At 42.6% G+C, this 20,529-nt stretch overlaps 1 protein-coding gene across 1 annotated transcript in view; it reads right to left on the bottom strand.

The window, feature by feature from the left end:
- The window catches only part of LOC308307661 (cofilin-2-like), a gene marked incomplete at both ends in the record, with an annotated part of 38,722 nt that extends 20,161 nt beyond the window's left edge, over positions 1 to 18,561 (bottom strand). The window contains one exon of the mRNA XM_080752926.1: positions 18,151 to 18,561. Coding sequence (XP_080609052.1) covers positions 18,151 to 18,561 — 411 coding nt within the window. The remainder of the gene's footprint in view (positions 1 to 18,150) is intronic.
- Positions 18,562 to 20,529: the final 1,968 nt, after the last annotated feature.

Below are 20,529 nucleotides of genomic sequence, written 5' to 3'. Positions count from 1 at the left end.
TAAAAGGAGGATATAAATGTAGGGTGAGTGGTTTTTAAGAAGGTTTTATTACTCAACTGAATTCTGTACTAACTCTTTAATTTTCAACTTCAATTGGATGTATAGTTGTATCCACTCATTTAAAATCTCTGTGGTGGTGCATTTATTATCTATTTGAGGTTATCTATGTAATCAAACTATTAATTTGGCATTGTATATTTGAGACAATTATATGATTTTGTACAACTTTTACCTGAATGTTACGCTAAAAGCTATCTTGCATACCTATAATAAATGTATTATTTCCTGCATTTAAAGAGACGTTTCACAGAGTTATTATTATTATTATTATCATCATCTATGGGAATATTTTCCCTTATTTTCACTTCTTGTCAATAGTAAAACAAAGGTTTGTGCATCCAGGATTTGAAGGGTTACCTCTAACCAATTAATTAAAACAACACCTTAGGTCTAAGTAGGAAACGGACCTTAAATATAAATCTGGTCAACTCACCAACTGGCACACATTTAAATAAGGTAGCGGACATAAACATGGTGATTATAGCCATTGATTATTATTAGGGTTGTTCATAATCGAGGTGCTATGTTTGAGACAGGTGTGATCGTGTGATTTTAAGTTCGTTAGCCGTAGGCTATGTACATTTCTATGAATGGGTCAGTGATGACTCATTAGATTAGGAATAGACCTGTTAGACAGAGGCCTACAGGGGACGACTGTATGGTCGTACAACTTTAACCCCCAACACTGTACTAATTAAAGGAATTATGACATGCAGTTTTTACCAATCATAAAAGTATTTTGTTCTGGTTCTTAAAATGTGTATTACAATGTTAACTGAAAACTCCACTCCAGGGAGCCATGGCATTTTTTTTAAATCTCTCTGTGTACTGTGGCCTTTTGAGTAGCAAAGATAATATACCTAGTCACCAGAGATTTTGTTATTATTTGAATTAAATGAAAATACTTACCCTACCTTTAAAAAGTAAAATACCACTGCGGAAACAGTATTTTACTTCAGTAAAAGTACTCATTCTCGCGAGAATGAGAGTCGCTTATTGATGAAAAACCATTCAGCTGCTTATAGATGTCATCAGCCCGTCAAATGTGTGTGAATATGGACACTGGGCAGCATAAAGCCCTTTGCACACAGGACCGTTGCGTTTCTTCTGTTTGCTGTATGAGTAAAACGCATTGGATTTGGTGTGCAAGGCTGTGCGGAATCCACACTGCGGATCCGAAAAGGAGTCATAAAAGGAGTCAATGAGTTTTTACCGCATGCGACAAGACGCACGAATCGAACTGGTTTCGATCGGAAAAAGAACGCACGGCCACAGCCACTTGTCGCACGGCAAATTCGGAGCCGGTATGCATGAGGTCGTAGAGAGTCATTGTTTTCTTAAAAAAAATGCAATAGTCCGTTTTGTCCGTGTGAAAGAACGCGTCTGTGTGCAAAGCCCTTAAGAGAGTGACGTGTCATTAGCGTGCCATTGGCGTTTGTGAAGGACCTTATTCAGTTTACTATGAGGAACATCACAGCTTGTCCACATTTGTCCGTGTAGACGTGTACACATTTTACAGTCTATACTATAGAGACACACGGGCTCCTACAAATTCATGCCCCCTATTGTGATAGCGGCCCCACTTCGGGTAAGGATGAACGCTGTACTGCAGCTGCCGATGCAATCCCAATGAGAGGCATCGTGAAATAACATAATTTCAGTGGTTGACTACTGAGGCCGTAGCGATTTTTTTTGTGTTCTAATAAAGTGTCCCATGAGTTTAATTTGGCATTTTTAAAGTGGCATATCTGTCATCTTGATACACTACCTACAATATACTTAATATACTTCATCAGTGAGTCAAAAGTGATAGCATTGGGAAATGTGGTCGCATGGTAGGCTACACACGTCATGGACGCATCCCTTGAGGTTTTCAATACCCAGATACGCTTGTCTCTCATGTATAATTAGGCTATTTATTTTTAGGACATTGTGGCATCTTGCTTCTTCCAAACGGAGTCTTGCAAGTTATTTTTTTGTTAATACTAACCTGGAGAATTCACTCTGTATTTGAAAATCACACGCGTGTGAACTGAGCGGTGGTCCCCCCCCCCCCCCCCCTTCCCCCCTGTGTGTGTGTGTGTGTGTGTGTGTGTGTGTGTGTGTGTGTGTGTGTGTGTGTGTGTGTGTGTGTGTGTGTGTGTGTGTGTGTGTGTGTGTGTGTGTGCGCGTGTGTGTGTGTGTGTGCCTGGTCTGGCCTGGCCTGAACAACAGCGCCCCTCCCTTAACATGTGTGGTCAGAAAAGGTTACTGCAGGCTACAGACAGACAGACAGACAGACAGACACGCAGACAGACCCACACACACGTATAGGAGCGTTGTGACCACCGCTCAAAAAGTCGGGATCTTCAAAGTCGGCGCTCGTAAATGCATAGCAATAAAGACAGTGATGTCACTGAAAAGCGACAGGTTCTGTGTCTGCCGTTTCCACTCTGCTCTGTTAACATTACTAGTCCTTACCCGTTCAAAGATATGAGCTCCGAAATGATGTGCAGTGTGTGGGTTATGGGGTGTGCACTGTGCACACAGTATATGAGGGATGGAAAGTAACTTTCTGGTGCTTGCATGATAATATGTAGGAGCATCAATGTAAGAAATACCCGTTTCGTTTAAAGGCTACAGAGATACTGTGTACCGATCTACATGACAACATCTGAAAGAGGGCCAGCCAACACCCCCCCCCCCCCCCCCCCCCGCCCACACACACACACACACACACACACGCACACGCACACGCACACGCACACGCACACACACACACACACGCACACACACACAGAGCTGGTTAAACATGTTGCCCCATGCTAGATGCAGAATATATGCCTCATGCTAGATGCAGAATAGATAGCAGTTACACCATAAAAATGCTAATATACAGCATATGATTTGTGAAAGTGACAAACGGGCTTCACAGTTATGTCAGGTGTGTTCATATGCTAATGGTGATGCGATTTCAGATCAATTGCTCCAGCCACTGAGGAGAAACGCTGTGACAGACAGACAGACAGACAGACACTCACTCAGACAGACATTCGCAAAATTATAGTATAGATGGGTAACCCATTCAAGTGGCAAATTAAATGTGACACACATCATGTATTTAGAAAACAAGAAGATATGTTGGCAGAGTCAGTCCATACATCTGGAAACATATTTTTATTTAAATCAATATAGTCTTCAGTTCGTGTAGGATTATTTTAATATTAGGCTAACCACAGTTGAATTGCAATGACTTTCTATGGGCTGGCTTGCAGTACACCGCTCTGCCTTACCCGAAGTGGGGCTGCTGTCTCAATTGTGGGCGTGAATTTGTAGGCGCCCATGTGTCTCTATGGGTTTGCCGCTCTGACATCATGCTCTGATGTCACTGTGATGTCAGGGGAACCACTCTACCAGAATGGGTTTGCCCCTCTGACTTCATGCTCTGCCTTCACTGTGATGTCACACTAACAGAATCCCTTTTATGCCCATATATGGAGATCCCTGATGTCCACATCCCTGATGTCCACATCACTGTGGCGCGACCTTTCCAGTGGAAAACATGAGGCTACCTTCTTTTGGGTGAGTTAATCCAATGACATGACATTGTTTGGGTTTGGTCCAGAATACAGAACACATAAATCGAGAGGGATATGGGAACAAAATCCTCTACAACCAGGCAGACGCAGAGTCAACTGCAGGGTTATACCCCCAGACGACCGCTCATCTTTGGGCTTGCTGGTCTACCGTGGCTCAGTAGAATTACAATTAAAGAACCATTTATGTGGAGGTTACTTCTTCATATCCTGGGCTGTTCATGGCAGTGCGATAGCAGTGAATTCAGAGCAAACACCGATCCATCTGTGATATACTGTAGGTGCCACTTTTCAGAGGGGGAAAAAAAGGCCATGAAAGTGAGATAAACAGACGGGAGGGGGGGGGGGGGGGGGGGGCACAAAACCCCAGACCACAGAGCACTGAATGTTGAAAGCTGTTTTTGGGGTGTAATTGAGGTCAGGAAAACATTTTAAATAATTCAAAAAATAAAATAAATTTTGAAATATTATAAGTGAAATACCGGTATATGGTTTTAGTGTTTTATACAATGATTGTTTCATTTAGGGATCATAAAAGACTTGGTTGATGAAGGGTTTTTGGTTGTCACACACTTTCGATTCATTTAGTCTGCGATAACATTTGTAAAAGTTCAGATATAGCACCAGGGTGAAAGAATGTGTAGAGATAACACCACCTAACTTTATGGCCCATTGGTAAATCACAGTGAAGTTAGAACCCCGACTCCTCCAGCTCCAAGCGGAAAACAAGCGCCAGCCAGTAAATTAGGATGGGACGACCTAAGAGGGAATAAATCGAAAGCCATTGACAGGAGGGCCCCAAACTGGTACCAAACAGGGAAAGGGGCAGAAGACCATTCATTCATTTACGGACCACTGTTGCGAGAGGAAGTTTGGAGCCTTTATTTCTAGTTGAACTTGGTCGTTTTTACCCCACTCAACGTATCAAACTCTCAGATAGCTCTCAGATAGCCTCTGTCGTTTGCAAAAGGATTCTGTGAGCTCTTAGAACTACACATTATTAACTGTTAGTTAATCTACTTTTTGCAACTTTTCCTGTATTACTATTATTTTCCTTTTTATATTTTATACTATATACTTTTTTCTTTTGCAATTTTCTGGGATTACTATTAGTATAATTGTATCCCTTTTGGAATTTTTATTATTTTTGTGATTTCTCTTATTTTTTCAAACTTAAAAATAAACCCGGGATTACTGGACATTAAGAACTCGTCTTGTGCTATTGTCTTTGGCATCTCTATACTTCTGGTGAGTAATACAGTTTTTAACTACAGCTCTGTAAATACTATACTAATAAGCCCTGCTAGTACTAATCAGCCTATCGGCTCGTTCCTGGAGCAACGCTGACATGCCAATAAGCATGTTTACTTTTCTTAATTAATGTGTGTGTGTGTGTGTGTGTGTGTGTGTGTGTGTGTGTGTGCGTGCGTGCGTGCGTGCGTGCGTGCGTGCGTGCGTGCGCGTGCGTGCGTGTGCGCGTGTGCATGCACATTTAAAACAGATGCCGAACACTGATGGCCATCTATCCGGTGACAACATGCCCTGTCAGGACCACATGTCTGCGTGTGCATACGACCCAGACGCAGACCTCAACCAGGCCCTGAGCTCTGCTCTGCTCTGGCCCCCCCCCATGCCCCTCTTCACCCCGCAGGACCACAACGACTGCACCGAGACCAATGGCGGGAAATGTACGCACAACCTGTAAAAGTATCAATACTGCAGTGTAGGAATACTCCGTTACAAGTAGAAGTCCTGCTTTCAAAATGTACTTGAGTAAAAGTACAAAAGTATTGGTATCAAAGTAGTCATTATGCAGAATGTCCCATTTCAAAATGTCAAATGTATAAAAGTCTTTTGAAAATAGCCGATCTACAAGCTTGTAGATCGGCTATTTTCAAATGGCCAAAATGTCTAGAACTGGAGGATTGATTGTGGGGTCATGGCTTGCAGAGTACATCTTGATGAAGTCATCAAGATGCATGTTATCACGTACAGGAACGTGTTTGCTGGTTACCATGGTAACCAGGTGCTGCGGTGACCGCTGGTGAGCGAAAAAACGTCATATCCCATGATGCGTCTCGAAAGCCGTGCCCTGCCGGTTAATAATAATAATAATAGTTACCTACTCCTCCTGCGAGGGAAATTCAGTATTTGCAGCCCAACCCAGCTGCTTCGCAGCCCACAAGGAGCGCGTGGGCAATTCTTGCTCAGGGACACACATCGACATTGCTATCCTGGCCGGGAATCGAACCAGGGACAACCAGGGGAACTGGTTCCCCAGGCAGGCTCCCTAACCATTCAGCTATGGCCGCCCCTAGTCCACTTCCTCATTCACATCCATTCTATCTGGGCTCGGTAAAATGGCTTTTTTTCCCCTTTGTTTATCCCCATTGCTCGTTTGGTCAAGACGGCGCAACATTAGGAAAAAATACATGGCAGTTAATCTACATTAGTTATGGCAAAACTATGGCAGCCTAAGTGTTAAATAACTGCCATGGCTTTTTCCTATTGTATTTACCAGATTTTCAGTGGCACGGGTGTTCCCGTCCACGGCCGCCGAAAGTCTTTACTTTCACGCGGAAGAAAAGAAAAAATCAAACCTCGGTTCGAAGTGGAGCGGTGAATTTGAGCAGCTGTACCCTATGTGAGTGAGTGAGTGAGTGTAAACTGTGCCTGTGAGTGAGTGGTGAGTGTGCCTGGCCTGCACAAAACAGCGCCCCTCCTTTAACTAGTGTGTTGTGTGTGGCCACTCAAGGTATTGCCAGGCTACGGACATGGCCAGCCAGCCACCCAGCCAGCCACCCAGCCAGCCACCCACCCAGCCAGCCACCCACATACCCACGGACATACCTGTCTATTGGGAGCGCTTTCACCGCTCCAAAAATACAACCGCGATAATCTGTGAGTAGTACGTTATGGTCCATAGAAAACAGGCTGTTTTGACCAAATGGTCGATATGGGAAAAGAAGGCGAGATATATATATCCACGTTTCTGCATCCAGGATGAATACAATTCAATGGGAGCCGGAAGTCCGCTGATGTAGTATTCTGCTGAATCGCTCACTCCCGGCCACGGCAACACGGGGGCTATCGGTTACTATGGTAACCAGTTAATACGTTTCTGAACGTGATAACGGGCACTCCACGGGGGGGAATCGTTATCACGTGTGTGGACGTGTCAGGCATCCTACGTGTTAACTCTCATTGTATATTTTGCCTAGGGTACCTGCACCCCTCTGTGTGTGAAGAAGAGGTTTATCCTGGACAGCAGGAGAGGAGAGTCAGAACGGTGCAGGGCGAACCAGAACCTCCACGGATTAAAGAAGGACAGGGGGAGGTTCTACTTCAAAGACCAAAGGAGGCTCATGGGTCAGCATTGACATTACTGGTGTTAAAAAGTAAATATGATGATAATGATGATGAAAACAGAGAAACAGAAGCTCTAGCCACAACTGAACACATGAAAACACAAACTGATTTAGATGACTGTGGAGCATCACAACCAAGTAGTGATGACCAGCTGCTGTCTTCACACTGTTCTGAATCTGACCCGAATTCATCAAAACAAATTACATCCACGAGGAGTCAAACATGGAAGAAAAGCTTTGCTTGTTCCGATTGTGGAAAAATATTCAGTGATGATGGTGATCTGAAGGCACACATGAGTATTCATACAGAGAAAAGACCATTCGTATGTACGGTTTGTGGCAACGGATTCAGAAGAAATAGCACTCTGAAGAAACACACAATGATTCATACGGGGGAAAAGCCCTTTACTTGTAAAGATTGTGGAAAAGGTTTTCTTCGAAATTACGCGCTGAAGTTACACACGAGGATTCATACAGGGGATAAGCCCTTTGCGTGCGTAGACTGTGGCAAACAATTCAGACTAAACGGCAGTCTGAAGAAACACGTAATGATTCATACAGGGGAAAATCCATTTGTATGTACAGTTTGTGGCGACGGATTCAGAAGGAATAGCACTCTGAGGAAACACATGAGAATTCATGGGGAAAGGCCCTTTACTTGATCCTATTGTGGCAAGAGATTCAGAAGAAATTCGGATCTGAAGTCACACATGAGAATTCATACCACGCTGTCACGCTAAGCTAAGCTGTTACCCTTGCCTGTCACACTGTGTTACTCTAAGCTGTTACTCTTGCCTGTCACACTGTGTTACTCTAAGCTGTTACTCTTGCCTGTCACACCCACACACTCTGCTCTTGTACACCTCCTACAGGCGCTTGTTGTAACTACTGTAGACCTGTAATTGTTCAGTTGTGGTAGTTCAGCTCAACTGATGTCCAGCACACCTGAAACTCTGATCGGTTTGGTTGAGTGTCTCAAAGTGTACAGATCTCCTCTGCCCTTTTCCTCCTCATGTGTGCTTTGAAGAGCCTTTTCTTTTAAGTTTACATGCAATTATGCTTGCCTGCACGCAATATGTATCGTCAATTAATGTCTGCCCCACCATGTCTCATATGCATATGTATATGTTGAAGTGTTTCTTTTTTGCACATTTAAAAAAAAAACTTTAGGTAAGTCTAAATCATAGTCAAATTAGCTGGTACTCTCTGATGTCGCTACTCGACCTTAGGGAGTGTTACTTGTATACATATACCTCATCTAATGAAGTGGTTCCAAAACCACTGGAACCCTGTAAGAAAATATTTTGTGGTAGGGACGCAAATCGCAAAGGTGTGAACTTTCCTGCGTTATTGTAGTTTCCATTGGAACTAGCCTGGGATAAATACCATTTTCGGGTTTCTGAACCAGAAGATCAGTGCAGTCCTAAACTCCTAAACAGAGGTAACTGGGATAGCTCTGCTGTAGGTGAGAGATCGACCTTGAGATGTTGTCTCTGCTCCGTCTGAACTGAAGCACCCTGGGGTGAGGGTGGATAAGGAGGTGGTGGAGCAGCCGAGCAGCCAGCGGTTACATAACTAGAGTTACAGTGCCACCCAGAGGGAGAGAGTGGAGAGAACATTCTGATGTGTATCAAAGTCACAGAAAGATCTACAGCAGGGGTCTTCAATGTTTTCAGGCCAGGGACCCCTCAGTTGAGATATATATGTGTGTGTAAATATGGACAACAGTTTGAGTGTTTATTCACTATGAACTTTGTAAATGTCAAATAGTAAATACAAATGTATAAAGGATAGACAATAATAAGCTTTGAGCTTCAGCCTAAGCCCTTTAGATCAATTAGAAAGAAATGTGGGATTTCATAGTGAAATATTTTCTTTTAACGAAATGTTGAATTTCAATGTGAAATGTTTTTATTTTAATGATGATCTAAATAAACTAAACTAAACTAAACTAAATAAAATATAATTTAAAAAAAAAAGGAGAAAAAAAACTTACTATTACTCAAAGATTTGGAGGACCCCCTGTAGTAACTCTGAGGACCCCCTAGGGGTCCTGGACCCCCTGTTGAAGACCCATGATCTACAGTATAGGCTACATATACTTGGATACTCAAATATATCAACTGTAGGTTTATTATCTGTTACCTCACCTCACAGATATATATAAAAATCACACCCGTGTGAACTGAGTGGTGGTCGTGGGGAGGGGGGGGGGGGTGCCTGTGTGTGTGTGTGTGTGTGTGTGTGTGTGTGTGTGTGTGTGTGTGTGTGTGTGTGTGTGTGTGTGTGTGTGTGTATGTATTGCAGTTGATGCTCAGGGCAGGCTAGACTCAACAGCACCTCTCTGGTCACCCAGGGTACTCAGGCTACACCAGAGGCTACATACAGACAGACACCACCCACACGTATAGGAGCGTTGTGACCACCGCTCAAAAAAAGAGTGGGTTATATAATGGAACAGATATGGAGTCACAGTGAGTGCAAGTGAGAGTCAGTTGTTGTTTGTATGAATATTGTATGTTTATGATGTGATGTTTTATTATGTGAAACCCAGGAAGACTAGCACACGGCAGCAGAAGCTAATGGGGACCCGAATAAAGAATGCATAAATAATAAAGACTTATTTGCAGATATGAACATGCAAGTAGCACATAGTGATATTGCAGTGGAGTTCATTCATAGTCATATACAGTACATGTAGCAATAATCTCTGTGTCAAAGCAGACCATTCCGTTCTGTTGTGCTACTGGTTTCAATGACTTTCTTGTATTTAGATTTGATTTCGAAATACATGTTCCACAATACAAGTTTCTAGTAGGTTGCATTTTGATAAATCAACATGTCTATGAAGATACCTTTCCTAATGATCACATGTATATTTTGCAGCAGATCTACAAGCTTCAAGCTTCTTTTTTTAAACACTGTCGTATGATCTAGTAGGGCATTAATAAAATAAAAAATAAAAAACGATAGATTTGAGGGCTGATGCAGCCAGGAGGTTGGATACCAAGAGCAATGACAAGGGGACACATTTGTGACCGAGGCGATTGATTGAGAACTGCATCGATTAACTATACAATTAACTACAGGACGTTACCTCAATGTCCAGTTGTATCCAATGTCATAGATGTACAGATGCTTCCCAGAAACCAGACTTGATTACATCCAAGTTCACAAATAAGTAGGGATGGGCGATATGAACTTTCTAGCTGATCGATATCCGATATCATTCATTTCTGTTATGGCCGATAACTGATACAAACCGATGTGATTCATTCTGTATTAAAAACATATATAACTTTGTCCATTCTGAAAAAAGGCAACACTGAATTTGGAAAAGCAATGTTTCTATATTCCAATAACTAACTGTTATGCACCCATATTCTAACATCAAACAGAATGTTACAACGTGTTGGCCCTTTTGAAAGCTTCCCCAGAAAATACTGATAATCTGCAGCCTTCATCATCACAAAAGCCTTTTATCGGTTCAAAACTGATATTGCACTTTAAGTTTAATTTCCTGTCAGTCTACTGTCCCATCCAATAAAGGCATGAAAGCCCCAAAACAAATCTTAAAAAAAAAGAAAGAAAAAAAAGAGACTAGGGTTCGGCACAGATGAATAAGAAGCAAATTAAATCAAATCCACGGAACGCAGCATAGCAGGCTAGCAGGCTAGATTAATTGCTCATTCCTACAAATAAGATGATGATGGCCTGCTCTGAGTTTGAGGAACCCCCGGAAATCAAAGCGGAGAAGCCCGGTTTCATTCACATGGTGGTGCTTGAACAGTGGCGAAAAAAAGTACTCATGTTTTACTTAAGTAAAAGTAACAATATCATATTGTAGAAATTAAATACTATACTATGTTGAAGCACGGTCACACGTACAGTTGAGGGCGGATTCTGCGAATGCCTTTCAACGAGAATGGCACGGTTTGCTGCCATTTGTGGATGTCTGCACAAACGAGTTTGGTATTCAAAATGTAAAAGTACATAAGTATTGGCATCAATATGTACTTAAAGTACCAAAAGTACTCATTATGCAGAATGTCCCATTTCACACTGTATCGTATAAATGTATTTAAATATTTTTGAAAAAAGCAGATCTACAAGCTATTTTCGGTCAAATGGCTGCGGGGCTGAAATGGTTAATGTATGTTTTGTAATAATAACTAGTAAGACGCCTCAGGGAAACATGCAACCAGTGGCGGGCGGTGCATTTTATACCCAGGCCTTCAATAGATATCAATCTTCCCACAAGCTCAACGGTTAGAATTGCGCACAATTTCACATGATTATAGTGTCATTCGACATAACCAGGCAACAACAGACAACACCGATATCCAAACCAAGCTGATGAGATTGGAGGCTGACTGAGTTACACACTGCACACACAGCCACACAGCCACACACACACACACACACACACACACACACACACACACACACACACACACACACACACACACACACACACACACACACACACACACACACACACACACACACACAGTCACACACACTTGCAGCTTAGTGTAGTCAGACAGAGCCAACTTGCAACTCAGACAGCAACAACAATATAGCCTATAAAATGATCAATCATCATAGAGAGTACAACATAATAGCCTATAAAGATCGATTAAACTCACCATGGCTGGCTGCTAATGTGTCCATCAATGCCAAGCTTTTCTTAAGTCCTACTAGAAAAAAGGTTTGCCAATTGTCCAGTAAATCCACACCAAATCTGTTTATTCTCCTCCTTCAGCCATGTTTTGTTATCTGTGCATTTGTTCGTGAGTTAATTTAGCAAACTGAACTCATCACTGAACTCATCACTCATCATCAGAAACTTTCCAGGGATGGGCTCTATAGGCTGTAGGGCAATGGGATGCTAGCAACACCAAAATAAAAGCCTTTCTGAGGTTTCTGAGGCAAGCAAGCAACGTCATCAGGGCCAGCTGGAAGGCTCTGCTATCTGAAAGAATAGGCCCACCACTGCATGCGACCTCGGGCGAGGTCGCGTCAATTCTTTAGCCATCTGGCCAGTGATGTATATCGGACCAGTTACCCATATATGGAGACCCCTGGTACCCATATATGAAGATATGCTGTGAGAGCCCAAACATGCTTACTCAGTTATTCGTTATGTGAAAGTCCTATGATGTATATGACATCTGACATCATACCCTTTTATGCCCATACATGGAGATCCCTGTCTGTAGAACCTGCCACACAGATATGGGCTGTCTTGGCCATCTGTGGATTCTGTTAGTGTGGTATGTGGCCGATGTGGCCTCCATATATGGGCATTCCCATATGAAGTCCTGTAGATATGGGCTTAATATTGATGACATCAGGGAACTCCATATATGGGCATGAAAGGGATTCTGTTAGTGTGACATCACAGTGAAGCCAGAGCATGATGTCAGAGCGACAAACCCATAGACCTGTGATGTCACAGTGATGTGTCAGGGGAACTGTGGTCAGGCGCGCGTGACCTACAGAGATACGCACGCGGACAAGATGTGCCCGTTTTCATAGTTAACTGCGACCTGCGGTCGCAATCAGAATCTACAAAGTAATTAAAGTTTTCAAATAATTGTAGTGGAGTAAAAGTACAATATTAGCCTCTGGGATGTGGAGTAAAAGTACAGACAATTGGAAATACTCCAGTAACTAAAAATATCTAAAGATTGTACTAATCAGACCGTTTTCAGAGAGACCACGTGACCTACTGTATCATACTATTATACATTTGGGGCGTGTCAGCGGGCCTTTAAGTACAGTACTACCTGAATACAAGTACTTAACTAGAAAAGATGCAATTGGAAATTACAAGTTAGCTGACGTGACTATATTCTACAGTAAGCTAACTGTCATGTGAAGCTCGACCAACTGATTCCCTATTGATTCCCACTCCCATTGATTCCCTATTGATCCCCTATCCCGGACAGATGTCTGGCTGTCTGTGTCTGTCTGTCAATTTCCAATAGCAGCAGAAAAGTTACCCTATAGTAATAAATAAAGTTTCCTCAGGACTATAATGTGTTGCCCTGTTGGGCAACCACACTAATTACCACTGTGCTTGAATGTGGCGTATCTGCTGATGACCATCATGTAGAAGAACTCACATGAATTATTAAACCTTTAGTTCAGATTCACTCTGCAGCGCTGCAGACTCCACTACAATGAATACCATTAGTATAATCTGTCTTTCATTGTAATTGGCTGTTCCCTCAATCCAATCATGAGCTCATTATTATTATTATTATCGGTGAAGGAATCAACAGATGCTGCACTACATCAAGGATACTGGAAGTACTGTCAGCTTTTCTCATAGAGTCTGCTCAGCAGAAATGTGTAATATCTTCTTACATCGACTTCACACCCGCTGCTACCATGTTCTGAGAATGCGTTGTTTCAGTTCATTGAGACAAGCGTCTGATTCTTTTATCCAGTAGTGCAGGGGTCTTCAACAGGGGGTCCGGGACTCCTAGGGGGTCCTCAGAGTTACTACAGGGGGTCCTCCAAATCTTTGTGTGATAGAAACTAGTTTTTTCCCCCTTTTTTATATGAACCACTTGAACCCTATAGCATCCATATTCTGAGAACTTTAGCCAAGCTTGTAGATCGGGTATTTTTGGCAAAGAGCTTTGGTGTAGAGGGGGAAAAGAGCAGGCTAAGTACAGAGTGAAAGTTCAAGTTTATTAAGTATTGACGGTTCAAGTGGTTAAATATCTGAAAACACGAATGAATCCAAAACACACTGATGATTGTGCTGTCAAACGACGAAACTATTATGGAATCTGGGGGTCCCTGCTTCATCTCTCTCTCAACTAAGGGGTCCTTGGCCTGAAAACGTTGAAGACCCCTGCAGTAGTGGAATGTAGGCTACTTTAGATTTCTCTCATTTTTTCATTTTTTTTTTCATTTACTTTGAGTCCAATATTCAATACTTTTACTTCTACTCCACTACTTCCACTGAAATGCATTGGCAGAACCCGCCCTCATATGTAGAATAAAGGTGTGGTGTGACTGTGCCCTAACAGAGTATTTCTACCATTGCAGTATTGACTTTTGAAGCAGTGAAAGCCGGTTCCAAGGAGTGGCTTTGTATGTCCCATTCATGTCCATATATGGTCATTTCAGTCCAGAATGAACAGGTTTTATCTGTCCCGTACATGATCCCGTGTGTGTCCCGTTCATGTCCATATATGGTCATTCCAGTCCAGAATGAACAGGTTTTATCTGTCCCATACATCCAGAATATGTGTGTAACGTCCGTCCCGGTCTGATTAAAAATGTCCATTGAGACCATATGTTGAGGATTGGTCAAGCTTCACATGACAATTCGGCTGCAGATAAAATCATTCATTCATTCAGAATTGGAAGAATGTATAGATCACAGAGTTCATAGCTCTAGAACACATAGAATAAAAGTTCACCGCTTTACTTCGAACTGCGGTTTGATTTTTTTACCCCCCCCCCCCCCTCCCCCTTTTAAAAAATAGCAAATGTAAAGAAACCACTCCATTCCCATTGAAAAGCAGAGATCATAAAATAGCAAAACATAGCTGATCTACAAGCTGATCTACAAGCTTCATGTTCTACAAATCCCCTGAAAATCTACTGTCTTGCCAAAGGCTGGACGTGTGAAGTTTTGAAATCGCACATCATTACACGATGTACAGTATCTCACTTTGTGCCAGGCTGTGAGCTTGTACATCTGCCATTTTTTAATAGCCAACATTGTGGATAAAGTAGTTAAAATGATTGTGATGATGTATTAAAACATTTTTCTGAGGACTCCCTTGAACCCCCCCAATGAGGACCCCTGGGGGTCCTCAGACCCCACTTTGAGTTAAACAAAAACGGTGATTCCAAAGTTCATATTACATGGTTTAGGTAGTCAGTAACTAGAGGAACAGCATTTTCGATGGCTCCACCTAAATGTTTGTACACCTGAGAAAAAATAACATTCAGGAAATTTGTGAACATGAATGCGTGTTTTTAAAAGCATTCCAGCACACATGAGACCATGCACCTTGCCACAATATATACATGCCACAGTACATGACTGTTGCTAAGGCTGACCTCTAGAGGGCGCCATTACATCACTTATAACAGCAAAAGGATACAGCATAATATTGTCTTAGCTGCCCTAATAGAGCTTTGCTGAAGCTTTAAGCATTCTATAAAGATTTCATACAAGCCCATTGTGCTCTAAAGGGTTAAGCAAATATAACTGGGATTGGTATTTAAGATGGTCAAAGGAGATAGAGCCCTCAATACCCCCATCAAATTATACCTTAAGTACCAAGAGTAAAAGTACTCAATATGCAGAATGTCTCATTTCACAAGTTCAACATGTATACACATCTTTTGAAAATAGCAGATCTACAAGCTCACATCTGAGCGACATGCCCTCGCCCTGAGGCCCTAAAGGGCGAGGTCGCGCCAATTCTTGGCCATCTGGCCAGTGATGTATATCGGACCAGTTACCCATATGGAGACCCCTGGTACCCATATATGGAGATCCATGTGATGTATATGGAGATATGCTGTGAGAGCCCAAACATGCTTACTCAGTTATTCATTATGTGAAAGTCCTATGACGTCTATGACATCTGAAATCGTACCCTTTTATGCCCATACATGGAGAACCCTGTATGTAGAACCAGCAACACAGATATGGGCTGTCTTGGCCATCTGGCTTGGCCATATGGATTCTGTTAGTGTGGTATGTGGCCTCCATATATGGCTGTCTTGGCCATATATGGATTCTGTTAGTGTGGTATGTGGCCTCCATATATGGGCATTCCCATACGAAGTCCTGTTAGATATGGGCTTAAATTGATGACTTCTGGGAACTCCATATATGGGCATAAAAGGGACCCATTCTGTTAAGAGTGGTTCCTGTGACATCACAGTGACGTCAGAGCAACAAACCCATATAACCACAGTGTCAGGCGGGACAAACAGATAGACAGAGATAGACACATACGGACAAGCTGTGACTGTTCACATACTAATCTTCGGTCGCAATAAATCACACACGTGAAGTGTGCGGTGCTGCTGCTGATGATAGACCCACATGACGTCTCATCACCATATTGTCCAATCAGAAAAGGGACATACGGTTACATAATAAGTATTTGAGGGGCTGTTTTCTGCATGGACATACACGCGTATTGGAGAGGCAGGTTTCTTTCTTATTTGGCCTGAAAAAACATCAATCAGGAGATCGAAAGGGGAGATAATATGTGATTTCCCCATCTCTTTTATACATACATAATTGTTGATGACATGTATCATTGTGTACATTTTTGTATATCGGGTGTATTGAATATTTTTTTTTGAGCGATGCTCCTGGAAGGAGCTAAGTTCCTACATCTGGCTTTGTCCGTTTGTAGGCATTATGTTTTCGATAGTCCGACGTCTGTTAGGGTTAGGTTTAGGATTAAGGTTAGGTACCGTCAGACAGTCACATTAGCCAGGCTCATGCTTAATGAAATGAACTCGTGAATAGCACCGCTTACTTCACACTAGGTGATTTATTTTAGATTTTTTTTTAATCATTTTGGCTTTAATGTCTGTAATACGTGCTGTTTATATTTCTGACTAATAAAGTATTCAATCAATCATCCTATACTTGTTATCAGGGTTCCACTCTGAAGCAGAGACTGATTGTATCTGGAATTATTATTACGGTTCTATTATAACTCGTTCATACATACAGTCCAGGTATCACATAACCTGGCCAACAAAAAATGGCATTGATGGGCCCGTTTGGGGCGCTACAGTTAGTACTCAAATCACAGGCTCAGCCCCAATTGCTCTAGGAACGAGAAACCTGCTGATAAGATGTGATCTATTCTGGCCACACTGCCTCGAGGACTCATGAGGTGAATGTTGCAGGGGAGGTCTACGGATAATATGCATGAACATAGTTTTAGGAAAGCTAAACGTGTATGACATAAGGCAATCCAAATTTAAGAATTTGGCCAAAAAAAAGTTATACAGTGAAGGAACCCACTTGAAATTTGCCAGGGAAACCAGAAACATGACATTAAATATATCATCCAAGCCCCATAATCCCTCGCACCTGCATTGCGAGAGAAAGAAATCAAGTGAATTTAGCAGAACAGACAAAAAGGAACATAAAAAACGAACAGAAGACAAACGTGCACAGAATGGTCTACAGGGGTTAGTCTAGGAGGTCGGCTCAGCGCTGTGTTCTAGAGGGGTGGCACTTGGTCCGAATGTGCATCTGGACAAACACATTTTTGCCATATAGCAACATTTGTTATAATTGCCGTTCCCTCTCCGTCTTTCTGGCTATCTCTCCTTTTCTCTCTCCTTCTCAACCCATCCGGTCACCATGAGCACGTTTCTGTTTGAGTTATCGTCCAGGTTATCTCCTATATCTTTCTCGTCGCTGTTGGGCGAAAAGTCCAAACTGCGACTCTTCAGGATTCAAATTCAAAAATAGCAAAAGTAGCAGATGATCTTCCATCATGAATTAATATTTCACCCATCCTGTTTGAGGAATGCATCACTGTTTTTCACAGGTGGCATAATTTCATTGGTCTATAACCTTCAGGACTCACCGGATTTGGTTAAAGGTCGAAGATGGATGCATGGATGGATGGATTATTCAAAAAAATATACGTACAACATACGAAAAATAAAATACATGGAAGTACTTCTTTTCCTTGCTTCGTGATTCTAAAACTGCTGTTTTATTCAAACAAAAATAATAAAACAACCTATATTTCCTTGATGTACACCATTTCACGTTTTGCTTACATTGTATCAGACCCTCTCACATACCAGGTATGTGGAACAAAAATTGAACGAATCATCGTTTCATTCCCCAAGATCCACATGTGAACGGCGTGGCTCCAACGTGGATCTGGACTTCATGTGGTCAAGGCCTGTGCGGCAAGCGCTATACATGATCCTGGTTCTGCCTCTGCCCCTCCTCCGTCTGCAACCAACTGGAATTCAACAAGCTGAATCAATTAGATGGTGTCTGGTCAGTCTCAATTTGGCTGGGTTATAGGCCATCCTTCCAGAGTGATTACCTCTGTGCCAAGCTTATCCGCGAGATTGCGGCGATCTTTGATATCTTCCAAAGAGTTGACCTGCCACTTATGCTTTAGACCCACGAATTTCTTCCTGATGGTGTCCACCGTGCTCGCGTAGATCATCTTGCTCTTCAGGGGAGCGCTGTCCGGAGCCCAGAAGATGAAGACCAGCTCTTCCTTCCTCGTGTCCCTGGTGTCGTAGAAGGCGTCGTACAGAGCGTAGCGGCAGTCGTTTGCGGGCAGCATTTCTACGAAATGCTGGTAGGGGTCAGAGACGGTGGTTCCAATGTCCCCCAGCAGGATCTCTTTGCCATGGTCGAGGATGATGTTCTGTTTGTCGTCGCTCATGCAGAACAAGACGACCTTCTTTCTCCTCCTCTTCTCTTCCTTGTTTTCCATCGCCTTGCGCACTTTCATGTGGTTAAAAACATCAAGCACCGAATCTGAAACTTTGACGCCGGAGGCCATAGCTACACGTGTCTTGGCAGTATTCGAGTCGTAAATGAATGAGGCCACCACGACACCTTTTTATATATGCCAGGTTGGTCAGTCACAGCTGTGTGCTGATTGGCCAGTGTATTATGACGACATCACGATTACAAATCAAACACTCGTTTTTGAGCCGTGCTATCCGCTTTGTGTGTGTGCATGAATTTGATCACCTACCAACTTGTCTGATTGGACAATATAGGATAAGTACAACAAAAGTACAAAGGCAGGGCCCTTAGCCAATGAGGTGCAATTGGCGGAAAAACATCTGGGAGTGGTGGTAGCTGGAGTATTGGTTAAGCTTCACATGACAGTTAGCACGCTGCAGAACAGTCACGTTGGCAAATGAAGGAAATGAAGGAAAAACAACAATTTATTTCATTAAGAGTTTTCATTTGTTATTCTTTTTTTTAATTATTTATTTACGAGCGAGCCCACACTGTTTCGTAGGAACAGTACTTCTAGCTTGAGATGCTCTTTTTAGGTAGGGTGCTTAACTGTACTGTACTACATTTCAATTGTATTGGCTATACTTGTATTGTTCTCCATTTTTGTCAAATAAAATAATCAATCAATCAATTCTAGTGTGAAGTAAGCACCGCTCACTTCACACCGGTGTGATCTTTTAAGTGTGCGCCGGTAATCACTTACTGGGCTGATCAGGACCATATGTCTTGTGCATGCTGTCAGTAGGCAAACATTGTGAATATACATCCACCAGTCACTTTAATAGACACAACTGCACATTTCCGATCAGCCAATCATAATTGGTCACAACTCGATGCATTTACCTGGCCCATGTCTGTCTGTCCATCCATCCATCCATATTCAAACGCTTATCCGGAAACGGGTTGCGGGGGTAACAGTTCCAACTGAGACGTCCAGAGTTCCCTATCCTGAGCAACTTCCTGCATTCCCTCTGAACAAACTCCTTCACCTGGGGTAAAGCCTCATTCTCTACTTGGCCTGCACAATCCATCGGTTTCCTGCTGAGAACCGTGGCCTCAGATTTAGAGATGCTGATCCCCATCCCGGCCGCCGCACACTCTACTGCTGCCAAATGATTCAGTGAGCTAAACGGTCTGGGACCGATGGTGCCATCAGGACCATGTAATCCGCAAAAAGCAGTGTAGCAACCCTTTGCTCACCTCCTCTGCCTCCTGCCTCCCGAACACAAACAAGCCTAACATAAGCCAGGAGACAGTTTGTTTACTTAATCATCACCTTGATTGGGAATTAGGGGCAAACAATTAGCCCTGACTTCTGTACAAACTGAATACATCTCAGTTTTGCTGCTATAATCTGCATTTTGCAAAAAAAAACAAAAAAAAAAACTCCAGAGGATTGGTCAAGCTTCACATGACATTTTGCCGCTTTCTCATTGGCTAAAAGTTACTCTAAAAGGTTTTTGCTGCTTCCTCATTGGCTAAGAGTTACTCTATGAAATACCCCCATTGATTTGAATGCCAAAATACAAAAAAACAGCAAGCACACTTGCAATTTCCCAGAATTGCGTCTTTCTAGTTATAATTGTATTCAAAGTTTGCCCAAACCTGCCTCTATCTGACCGGAACCGACGTTTTCTATGCTAATCAGTCAGGCCCAGTGAGGGCCAGGCTTTAATCTTCAGGTCTGTTGAGAACTCTACACTGCATCAGGTGGAACGTGAAACCAGGCCCGGCACCAGAATGAAGTGACTGAAGAGGCGGTTGAAAATCACGAGGTAGGTACTGTAGGCAAATACTTTTTATTTGGGGACTTTGGATTTTGTCACTGATGTGTCCCGATGTTTCTTTTCTTTTTGAGCGGTGGTAAACCGCTCCTAAGAGTGGCTGTGCGTGTGTCTGTAGCCACTTTTCCTCAGCGTTTTGCCATAGCAATGTGTTTTCCTCAGCGTTTTGCAATAGCAATATGTGTGTGTGCGTAGCCATATTACATCATATTACA

Source organism: Nannobrachium achirus, assembly GCF_963921795.1.
Source record: "Nannobrachium achirus genome assembly, chromosome: 22".
Taxonomy (NCBI): domain Eukaryota; kingdom Metazoa; phylum Chordata; class Actinopteri; order Myctophiformes; family Myctophidae; genus Nannobrachium; species Nannobrachium achirus.
The sequence above is the reverse complement of the archived record's forward strand: the minus strand, read 5'-3'. Positions and strand labels throughout refer to the sequence as shown.